The sequence below is a fragment of the Pristis pectinata genome, chromosome 3, assembly GCF_009764475.1.
Source record: "Pristis pectinata isolate sPriPec2 chromosome 3, sPriPec2.1.pri, whole genome shotgun sequence".
Lineage (NCBI taxonomy): Eukaryota > Metazoa > Chordata > Chondrichthyes > Rhinopristiformes > Pristidae > Pristis > Pristis pectinata.
Window position 1 is genome coordinate 23,064,886 of NC_067407.1, and position 12,172 is coordinate 23,077,057.

Here is a 12,172-nt window from a genome sequence, read left to right on the forward strand (position 1 = left end):
CATTTCTACAGCTGGAACACCTTTTAATATTCAAGATGAGCTGCCAGCATTAATTATAATCTCTATTGCCATCTCGCCGAATAGGAAGGCACCGAATTCGGCAATGATGCTGCTTTTTAAAGGGAGAAAGATGATTGAGTTCCTGAGACACAGCAGTCTGTCACACAAATGGAAAGGGGAAGATCTTCACTCTCAGGATTTTGGTGATCCAGTTCCCTGGTAGCTCTTCAATTACTTGCCACAGTACCAGAAAGCCAGCTAGCCAAGAATACCTTGGAAACCACCGCAGAATGTAGCAGGATCACAGGAACTCCTGAATGACATTCAGTAGCTTAACTGCCAGAACACAGATGCAAAGTTATTTAAATAAAATGTTAGCTCCCTTTCTCCACAGATGCTGCTTAACATTTCCAGAATTTCCTGCTTTTTGATCACAGATTATAGACACTGAACAGTACGTGAAATGAACTCCTGAATTGATAATAGCATCTGACAGGCACTAAGGCTTTTCAATTGGTTAGTTAACATTCCAATTATACGTAGAGGGGATTCCAGGGGTAGCTGATGATTTCAGTTGAACTTAATTCTACAGATGTTCCTGGATGTGTGCAGCTTGTTGACAGTGAGAAAGATTAGGAGATGTGTTGGACGTGGCTGACCATACAAAGATTATTCGGCTGAAGTTACTGCCAATGAGCTCTGTCTACAGGCAACTGCTGGAACTCTCTCACTACCTCACCAACTGCTACATCATCACCATAGTGAAGGTACACATCCAATGGTCTCTCTGTTGTCATTGTTGTAGAACAAAGTTACGCAATATTCAGTCAACCATTGTCAACTGAGGTCATATTTTGTGGATTGCATTACAGGAAGTCATTTGGCAGCAGAATCATTATTTCAGTTATCCATTGGCTTTCTCAAGGCAGCCTCTTGGTGAAGCACAGGTCCATATGTGAGCTGGAGTTTCTGAGAAGAGCAGCCAATCTGACTGAGAGAAGGATGGGGTAGGGGATAAAGCGTTGGCACTTGATAAAGGAGTCATGGCAATAAGTAACACAGATCCGAAACATGCTTAGTAGGGCAGAGCTTTCTGAGTGCTTCAACTAACCTGTTCTTGTGTGCTCATGTTGTCAGAAAGAAATTGCTAGAAAAAAATGCCCCAGACAGAAAAAAATGCTTTGCCAGAAATTTCTCAGGAGATGAAAACGGTGTACAGGGTCCTTAAAATGGCCCGAGCAGTAAAACAATATGGCATCCCATGACAAAGTCCATGGTTTGCAAGTGGTACAAAGAACAGTTGATAGCAACCAAAATGACATCTTAGACCCAAACTGCAAAAAGACTTGATTGCTTTTATTAATTAAGCCCCTAACAGTTTCACGTGACCACTTTAGCCAACAAAATAAAAGTAGAGAATGCAAGAAGCTCTCAGTGGGTCAAATAGCACCAGAGGGAAGAGAAAGTCAATTTTTCAGATCAAGGACCCTTCATCACAACAGGAAAAGTCAGAAGTGTGGTTCAAGTGGGAGAGGGGGGAGGAGAGGTAGACAAACAGCGGTAAAAGGTCAGGAGTTGCACAGAAAACTACTATGAGAAGGACTGCGAGTGATAGAGATGGAAGAATTGACCAGGGAGTGGAGAAAGGAAGATGTGCCTGATGGTAAGATCCTGTTGGAAGAGGGGACATTATGGAGGATAATCTTTTGAATGTAGAAGCTGGTGGGGTGGAAGGGGAAGGGACCAGGGGAACTCAATCCTGGCCCTGGGTGGGAGGCAAGAGGATAAGCACAGACCTACACGAAATAAAGAGAGGTTGACAGCCACGTCGACTATGGTAGAGGGAAAGTCACGGTATGACAGAGACAGAGAAACTGAGATAATGGAAAGGAGTTCTAATAGAAGACAAAGTATGAGGAGGTGGAAACAAGATAATTATGGGAGTCATTGGATTATAATGGACATTGGTAGTTAACTTGCTTCCTAGATGCAAGTAGAGATGTAAAGAAAGGAAAGAGAAGTCAGATGGAACACTGCACACAGTCTGTGCACTTAAAAAAAATCACCTCAGGTACGAGCTGGCTTTTTGTTAGAATTCATGTTCTACTATCCTGTTCATGCCAATAAACTGCACATCATTGTTTGCAATGCAAACTGAATCTTCAGAGAACCATGGCACAGGAGGCAAAAGGACAATATAGCACTTTAAACACTGTTTAATTCACCCCATCACTCAATTTCTATTCCAAACAGAGTTTCTGAGGCAAACATCTAAATTCATGGACATTTCTCGCTTAAGTACAAACTGAAGCACAGGAGAACATCCATCTTACCAGCTGAGCACCTTGTTTTTTCAGTCGATGATCAGAAAGATTTACAATTTCAAAAAAAGTTTTGAAGAGATTAAAACCTGCAAACAGAGAACCAGAACAGTTAGTTACTGTTTCAGAACAGGATTATCTTAGTTAAAATGTCATTAGGAGACCAGAGAAGCCAATACAAAGAACTTAAAAAACTGAGCAGTGTTGTCAATGATCGATGCACAAGGTATACACCATGCAGGCAATTCCCACCAGCACTAATTTTAACTGATGAAAATCTATCATAAGCATGAGCAATGGGGCTGACAATGGAACTTCTGTCTGGATCCCAGCTGTTTGATAGGATGGAGGCCTGATCTCAGCCTCTCAATGCAACACATTGGTTTGTTCAATGGTTTGTTTCTAGAATTAGCTGCTTAAAATACTTCCCACAACCAGGAAAATGATATTCTCACTATTCCAACATATGCCATAGTGATCTAACATAAGTTAGAAACTAAAACATCAGCTGCTAATTCTCTGATGGGCAGCAGTGAACGATAGTCAATAAATATTTAAAGGAAACATTAGTTAAGTAACCTATAGGAAAAGTTCAAGGCAGCAACTTTCCACCACAACCTCAAGGGGAATTAGGGATGGACGATAAATACCAGTAACACCTAGATCCCAAAAAAAATGAATTAAAAAGCTACCTGCTTCACATCTAGCTCAATTTCTTGAAGCAAGAGCAGCGTTCAAGAATCTCAGCCAGATATGCAACTCTAACAGTGTAAACAAAGATTTGCATCTTTAATAGCCAACACCTTTAAGAGTTGAAAATGTCTTTGGAATTTCAAAGCAAATATACATGAACTGATGATCCAAAGACAATCGACAACTGAAAAAGCAGAGATTAATGTACAAACACAGGAATTCTGACATTACACTATGGTTATGTACTGAGAATGAATGATACAGATTTAACTAAACAAGATTTTGTTTCAGAACCAGAGGATAAAGAGATCTTGGTGCAAATATGTATCATACTAAACCATCATGTAAAGAATCTTAATGCAAGTTATTTGCTTTGGATGACTTACGGAAAGAAATGGATGTTCTTTCTTACACCGAGGCCCATGAATATTTAAAGTAGGATTAAAAACTACCAAAACGAACAAATCAAACCACACCACATTTATAAGCTAATAGCCCTGATATTTTCTTAAATGCCACATTTTATCTATGTAAAAGTTCAAAAGTTCAGGATTCCCGAGTAAAAGTAGCAAAAGCTCAATTGATAGCTTTGCTTGGGACAGTTATGTCATCCGCTGGATTCCTCACAGAGTCCAGCGGGGAGCACAACTTTTGCATATTTCCCTGCACCTAATGGGAAGGGAATGTGCTTGCTCAAAGTACAATGGGCCTTTTAATTTAAATAGGAAGCAGCTGCTGCACAGAAAAGGGCAAGTACAAGTAAATTTCCTCTGAGTTTCGGTTGAGTTAATTAACTGGTTAAATGTTAATTTAAAACAGTTATTATAGTATTTTTAATATGAATAGCACTTCTATGCCTTTGAATATTTGTAAACATCAAAACTATTCACAAACATTCAATACCTTTGGCAACCGGTAAACTTGAGGCAGGACTCAACTGGCTCTCAAGGTGATTCCTGGAATGGGGTTTGTTACTTACAAGTGGAAAGGCCTTGCTCTACGTTGAACTTCACTATTGTCTGGGAGTCGGAATGGGCCTGGGGTTGCATAACAGTGAAGTAAAGGCTTTAAGGACAGGCGGCTCTGATGAGCTGAAGGCCAGTGGAGTATCCAGACCATTATACCCATTGAATGGAAACCATGATGCCCTGAGTAAACTTTGCAGGCACAGATTATTCAGAAGTACATAATGAGTAGGTTGACATGCAAAACTGTAAGTTGCCTACAAAGTATCCATTATGTTTTAAAAGTACTGCATTGGCTGTGAAATACTTGGAAAGTACAAAGGATTTAAAAAGTACAAGATATTTGTTCATCACATAAGTAAATACTTACCATTCATAGTGATTTCATAGGGTTCCAGTTTGAGGATTTTCTCTTTAAAAAGCTGTTGTTGAACATCACTCTCCAAGTCTCCATGTCCTTTGGTAAACCATTCAAAGCACAACTGAGGAAAATATTAGTTATCAAAAAAGAGATTGTTAAATTGCAAGTTATTTTGTTTACATTTACCTTGAAAAACACAGAACTTTACATTTAATCATATGTGCCATTTGGTGTATTAAAATAAAAATTCCTGCAAGAACAATATTAATCTTTTAAATTATTGTTATTGACCATTTATTACAACTATTCCCAAATACAAAAAGATTCTTTTCATTTATTCACTTTTCTGGGTGAGCGTGTTGCACTACTCCCAACTTCCCATAATGGAGGGGCGTGGATTAAGTATGGCTGAGAATTTAGCCCCAAAAATTGAGTAAAGTCAGGAAGTTATGTTGCAGCTTTATAAAACTCTGGTTAGGCACCTGGAGTACTGCATTCAATTTTGGTCACCCCAGTACGGGGAGGACGTGGAGGCTTTGGAGACAGTACAGAAGAAGAAGTTTACCAGGATGCTGTCTGGATTAGAGGGCATGTGCTATAAGGTTGGACAAACTTGGAATGGCAGAGGCTGAGGGGAGTTTATAAGATTACGAAGTGCATAGATAGATAGCCAGTATCTTTTTCCCAGGATTGAAATGTCTAGTACCAGAGGGAGACTGATGATGGAGATGTTGAAGGTGAGAGCCTTGGTGATAGTAATGCCATTAGATGTCAAGGTTTGGTGTTTGGACTCTCTCTTGCTGATGGTCATTACTTTCATCTTTTTGGGCACAAATGTTACTTGCCACTTATCAGCAGGTGCCTTTACGCTGTCTTGGTCTAGGTCTATGCAGGCATGGACTGCTTAATTTGTTGGAGCGAGTTGTGAATGGAATTGAATATTGCGTAATTATCAGTAGACATACCCACTTATGATGGAAAGAAAGTCATTGATAAAACAGCTAAAGGTATTAGTCCAAGGCCACTGTCCTGAGGAATTCATGCTGCGATGTCCTGAAGTCAGCATAAGTGACTTCCAATAATATTTCTCCTTTTCTTCCCCCCCGCCCCCTCCCGCAAAAAGGTATGACTAACCACTGGAGATTTTTCTCCTTGGAGTGTTGTACAGAACAATAACAGGCCCTTCAGCCAATTGCCTCTAATGCCAACCATGCCCATCTATACTAATCCCATATCCCTCTATACCTTGATCATTCAAGTACCTGTCAAATGCTTCTTAACTATTATTACTGCTCCTGCCTTGACCACCCCCTCTGGCAGCTCATTCCACATACCAACTACAGGTGAATCTCACATCATGGTTGGTTGGATAATGGCAAGTTGCCCTTACAAAATTCACAAATCACCACCCAAAAATTTGAGATATGGAATAAAATTCATTCTTACAGAATATGTGGAAAAAAACCAAATAAAAGATTTCTCCCCCCCCCAACTCGAGCTTCTTGATGCAGATGACGTGCCTTCACGTTCTGGAAAATTGCGGTACAGACCATTTTTACAGAAAGCAAATTCCCCTCTTGTAACGCAGGGGTCACCTGTACTCTTTGTACCCCTCAGGTCCCCTTTAAACCTCGTCCCTCTCACCTTAAACTTATGCCCTCGTGTTTGTGGCTGCCAATGCTGTTATTGTCAATAATATCAGATCCACTTTTGGCATGGATTTACTGCAAAAGGGGTTTCTAAACTAAACATCAAATTAACATGAATAGAGAAAAAACTAGAAATATAACATTAGAGATTACTTCAAATCATAAATTATCAGACCCATGTACCTCTCGATCGAGTTCACAGATATCTGCCCCAGACACCAGGCACTCCCAAATCTCCTTGGCACGATTCCAGCCAATGTAAAGGCTGGCTTCTTGAAGAAAAAATGCAAGGAACCTCAGGTGTGCTTCCAGGTACTGTGGAAGAAACAGAATGAAGGTACTTTTGGATCTGAAACTACAGCAGATCTTGGGTTCAGGTTTTGCTACTATAATTGGCTTTGTGTGCTATGGAAGTAAATCATTTAAACACTGCCAACTTCTGAAAAATTGACAAAGTAGCATGATAAAAAAGGAGAAGCACATATTGAAGATAACAATATCTATAGTGAATTATGGTTCAGTTAGAACTAAAATGTAAGCAATAAGGTAACAAGTTCTAAAGCAAAATGATAATCTACATCTGGATTTTAGAACACTCATCCAGTTCAAAGCTAAATGAATGATATAAAACAAACTTTACTCTCCTACATCACCTACTGACCTACTTCATCAATTGATTTTATTTTCATGGGAGATCAGAAAAGAAATATTAAGCAGCATTAACCCATTACCAGTTTTTGACAAATTTCAATGATGTTCCTGTTTATAGATGGCAGCTGTGAATCAGCCTTCTTCTCAGACTATGTAATCAGCTATTGGGATAAATTTTCTGATTCCTAGCCTTGCTCAAGGTTTTGATTTTCTTTCAATTTGTCCAACAAAGCTTAAAAGTGTGTAATGTCAGTTCAACTACAAGTTTTTTTTAAAAAAAGACATTTTATTCAGAGGAACTCAGTGGGTCAAAACCCACTGAATTTCCCCAGCTTCTTTGTGCGTTGCTCCAGATTTCCAGTCTCTCATATCTTTATAATATTTTATTTTTCATTTAGTGAAAATAACTTTGTTATTTGAATTTTACCTCATACTTGAAGCTAATAAGATTGGGACTTTTTCTGGCCATTCTTACTGAAACTTTTCTAAATGAATCACTGTCAAAGATGTTAAATCATATGAGGTCTGATGAAGAAAAACATCCACGATGTTACTTATCCCTTCTCTTCACTCAAATTAACTGATCTGTAGATTTCTATTATCTTCTATTCTGCAATTAAAACTCAATCTACAGTTATCAATTAATAAAAGTGAGAAAACTGCCAAGTCTAAAGCACAGGAAAAAACTGGTTCCTAGAATATAAAAACAATGAAACAGGACATTCTCAATTGAAGTATCAAATAAAACTACCATAACTTCCTCTGGATACATTTACACTAGTGGTTTATATTTTTTTTATAAATTTGGGTTTTAACGGCAAAACCAGAAATAATAAAAAGCGTGATTATTTCAGTCCACAACTTGTAGTTTAATGTTGGTTGTAGACTAAGACAACAGTTGTCCTGAGTCTTTTAACAGTATTTACATTTCTATGGCCAGAGTTTAAATTCAAATATATTTTGTACATTGAGAACAAAATATAAAAATTCCCATGTAAGAAGATAGGATCAGATCTGCAGCCAAAATTATATTATGGCAATAATTTATATTTGAGCACCATACATGTATTCAGTACTATTTGCTCCAATAAACAAATAATGGACTTCCATTTTGAAGTCACTGAAAATTGTTTTAAAAATTCTTGATTTTTGGTCCATTCCAAACATCCCCAAAGGCATAGCCTAATAAACATCAGCTCCAATAAAGGTATTAAAAAACATCAGAACACTGATGCAGGCTCGTGGCTAAGATTCAGGCATCCCAAACTCATCCCATATATATACACACACAGAATAGTTGTCAAGTTGAGATAAGAATTGGCAGAAATTGTGGTCATTAGTTTGGTACAAAACTGAGAAAACTAATACTTTCTTTTGAAAAATCTCAGTGGGGGTACCATAAATAGCGTGTATATGCTGTAAATTAAGGCTTGAACACTTACATCTTGATGGGTGTATCTGCCATCTACGATTGTTGATCCTGTCAGGCCTCCTGGACCAGCTGCAGAAAGTGCTAGTCGATGGCAAGCTACAAGGCTCCCTGTAACTAATTTCACGATTTCAAAGTTCTTCTTCAAGTCCTGCACAATGCTCTGGAAGAATAGAATCAGAGGCAAAGCATTTAATTTTTAAGTTTGGTTAAAAATCAAACACCATTTTAGCAAATAATATTGAATTTTAAATGCTGAAGGCTTAGACAACATCTTTTTATCTTGACAGCCTGAAATGAAATGCAACCTAATAAACCCGAGCAGGTAAAGTATTCAATTAAAAAAACTACAAATAAATAAAGAAAAAAAATTTTGAACCAAGAATTTAAGATATGAAAATCTATCATGATTCTAAATGAAGAAAATGAAAACTTCCTCTCCAAATCAATGATGCCTGATGCCTATGAAAAGAGACATGGAAAGGTGGTCTATTTTACAATATCAATCTATAAGGGGAAATAGATCAGTTCAATATGTATAAACCTTGGAAGAATAGCCTGAACAAAGGCACATGGAATTTAATGTTCTCATATGTTAAGTACTGTACATAAAAAGAAAATATAAATACATGAACAGGGAACGGAACTCAAATAACAATGAAAGAAGCTAAAAGAGATGTAGGACTTGACTAAACTCCTAAACACAGAACAAATGTGAGTTACAATAAAGTCAATTCGATAATTAACTTTGCAGCTAAAATAGATGATGCAGAGGAAGTTTAGGTATGCATAACACTAATTCCTGGTATCCAAAATCTGGCATTGTTAGGACCTTGGATTTGAATTTAAAAATATCATTTGAAAAGCCCCCCACCCCCTGCCCCCAAAACTCCCTGGAGTACACCTAGACAACAATCAGGATACCAAGTGCCTATACAAATATAATGTGGGTGGCTGCTGCTTGTAGCTCTTCCGATCAACACTTTTGAGATCCCCTAGCAAATTATGTAAAGCTACAATTTCAGTCACCCACTTATCAGGCCATTACTCAAGCTAGTGAGCTAGCTACAGTGGTTTCCTAGGCAAGTCTATCAACCCCAAAAAAAATCTGAAAAGAGCTAGCAATATATGCCAAAGGAGATGAAAACAAACATTCTGAGATCCACGCCTGCATGGCTCATGGACAATTTCTTAAAATGCACACAAGGGTAACAGAAGTCTATTGTATAATAAAAACAAGGTAAACACAGATTTACCACTAATATGTCAGATGGATCACTTTACAAATGACTTTCCTGCAAGGAATCCATTCAAAATTTAGATAAGGGAGGTTGGAAAAGAAGTTCATCCAAGGAGAAAGCTATTGACACAATCCACCTTCACTGGATGTGACTAATTCAGAGCCCAGGGAAAAACTAATCCACCTGCCTAGAGAAACAAAGGACTGCAGATGCTGGAACCTAGATGAAAAAATAAGACACTGGAGGAACTTAGCAGGCCAGGCAGTACCTGTGGAGAAAAGCAGACAGTCAATGTTTCGGGTCAGGACCCTTCTTCGGGACTGAAGGTAGGAAAAGGGGAAGCCCAATATACAGTGAGGAGAAACAGAGCAGTGATAGGTGGATAAAAGAGGGGAGGCAGGGTGGGCACAAGGTGGTGATAGGTAGATGCAGATAAGAGATAGTGATAAGCAGGTGTGGGAGAGGAAGGGAGAGCAGGTCCACCAGGGGATGATTCAAAGGTATGGAGGCAGGTGCCCCATGGGGGGAGGGGTGGGGAGGGGAGGGGAGGAGAGGAGAAGGAGAGAGAAAAAAAAGGGCAAGGAGGAAAAATAAAGATAGGCTAGGAAAAGGAAGAAAAGGCACAGTGGGGAGGGGGTTGGTTTACTTAATGTGAGAGAATTTGATGTTCGTCCCATTAGGCTGCAAGGTCCCAAGACAGAAATCGAGGTGTCGCTCCTCCAGCTTGCGTTTGGATTTCTCCCGGCAGTGGAGGAGAACAAGGAATGACATATCTGTGATAGCGTGGGAGGGGGAGTTGAAGTGACTGGCAACTGGGAGATGCAGATTGCGGTTACAGACAAAGCGTAGGTGTTCTACGAAATGGTCACCTAGTCTGCGTTTGGTCTCACCAATGTAGAGGAGGCCACACTTGGAGCACTGAATACAGTAGATGATATTAGGGGAAGTGCAGGTACCACCGAGATCAAACGCAGACTATGTGACTGTTTCGTAGAACACCTGCATTCTGTCTGTAACCATGACCTGCATCTCCCAGTTGCCAGTCACCTCAACTCCCCATCCCACTCCATCACTGATATGTCAGATGTGTCAGTTCTCTGCCTCCTCCACTGTTGGGAGAAATCCAAACACAAACTGGAAAACCACACCTCGTTTTCTGTCTTGGGACCTTGCAACCTAATGGGATGAACATCGAATTCTCCCACGTTAAGTAAACCAACACCCCCACCCCCCCACCACCACCTTGCCTCTTTTCTTCCCTTTCCTAGCCTCTCTCTCTTCTCTCCTTTTCCTCTCCTCACCTCCCCCCATGGGGCACCTGCCTCCACATCTTTGACCCATTCCCCGATGGATCTGCTCTCCCTTCCTCCCCTGCACCTGCCTATCACTATCTCTTATCTGCATCAACCTATCACCATCGTGTCCACCCCGCCTCCCCTCTTTTGTCCACCTATCACTGCTCTGTTTTTCTTGCCTATATATTGGGCTTCCCCTTTTCCTATCTTCAGTCCCGAAGAAGGGTCCTGACTCAAAACATTGACTGTCTGCTTTCTTCCATGGATGCTGCCTGACCTGTTGAGTTCCCCCAGCATATTTTTGTTTTTTCATCTGAGCCACCTGCCTCCCCTTTATTAATTGTTCAAGCAGCACAATACAAATCTTATTTCAACATACAGATTAGGCAGTGCTGAAGTTAACATCGACCATTTATGGTACTCTGAAAATCAGTGTAAAAGAAACAAATATAAATGAACACAGCACTATGATAAAATCTTGTACATTGATAGAGAATGGGAATGTTCTCATATCTGTTCATTTAATACAATTTTCAAGGGAGTGGCTTTAAAGTAATCAACCTCCACTTTATATCACTTCAATCAAATGCATCAGTGAGCTGAACGTTACCAAGTTAGAAGACATTTATTTATTGGTCACACGTACATTGGAACACACAGTGAAATACGTCTTTTTGCATTACTGAGAATGTTCTGGGGGCAGCCCGCAAGTGTCACCACTCTTCTGACGCCAACACAGCTCCTAACCTGTACGTCTTTGGAATGTGGGAGGAAACTGGAGCACCCAGAGGAAACCCATGCAGATACGGGGAGAACGTACAAACTCCTTACAGACAGCAGCGGAATTGAACCTGGGTCGCTGGCGCTCTAATAGCATTATGCTAACCCCTACACTGTGCCGAAGTTTCACTAGTAACTAGTCTCCCAGGGTTTATTACTCGCTCCTCCCATGAAGCAATAAGCGCCTATAATTTTTTGGTTCTTCCACCTTATTCAGACCATTACAGATTTATTGATCCAAATCCACTTTTGTTTTTACCTTATCTTGTTTCTGACAGCTTTGTTTGATGAAGGACCTGGTAATCTCGTGAAGTTGCCGCAATGCTGGAACCACCCATACTGGTTGCTGGTTATTTTGCTGGGAGGACTGAGAGGAATCACAATTTGAAATATTTGAAATTGACAAACATTTAATGCAACTCGATCAAAAATATTTTCAAAAATTCCCAGTGACTCAACCCAATGCAGACAAGTTTATGGTTATTTCCCAGTAACTACATCAGTGTATTGCATTGGTTTATTATTGTCACATCAAGTCATAGAGCAATACAGCATGGATACAGGCCCTTTGGCCCAACGAGTCTATGCCAACCAAGGTGCCCACCCAGCTAGTCCCAATTTCCTGCATTTAGCCCATAACCCTCCCAGCTCTGCCCCTCCATGTACCAATCCAAATTGTTCTTAAATGATACCATTACCTGCCTCAAACACTTCCTCTGACGGCTCACTCCATATACTCAGCACCCTCTATGTGAAAAAGTTGCCCTTAAGGTCCCTTTTAAATCTT

The 12,172-nt window shown here is 39.8% G+C and overlaps 1 protein-coding gene across 3 annotated transcripts in view; it reads right to left on the bottom strand.

Annotated features, from left to right (window-relative positions):
* Positions 1–12,172, bottom strand: part of usp24 (ubiquitin specific peptidase 24) — a 169,807-nt gene that overhangs the window by 94,399 nt on the left and 63,236 nt on the right. For all 3 annotated transcript variants that reach the window (XM_052010648.1, XM_052010647.1, XM_052010646.1), the window contains exons 16-20: positions 11,645–11,752; positions 8,083–8,232; positions 6,173–6,304; positions 4,350–4,461; positions 2,334–2,410 (exon numbers count right to left, since the gene is read on the bottom strand). In XM_052010648.1, the coding sequence (XP_051866608.1) occupies positions 2,334–2,410; positions 4,350–4,461; positions 6,173–6,304; positions 8,083–8,232; positions 11,645–11,752 (579 nt within the window). The remainder of the gene's footprint in view (positions 1–2,333; positions 2,411–4,349; positions 4,462–6,172; positions 6,305–8,082; positions 8,233–11,644; positions 11,753–12,172) is intronic.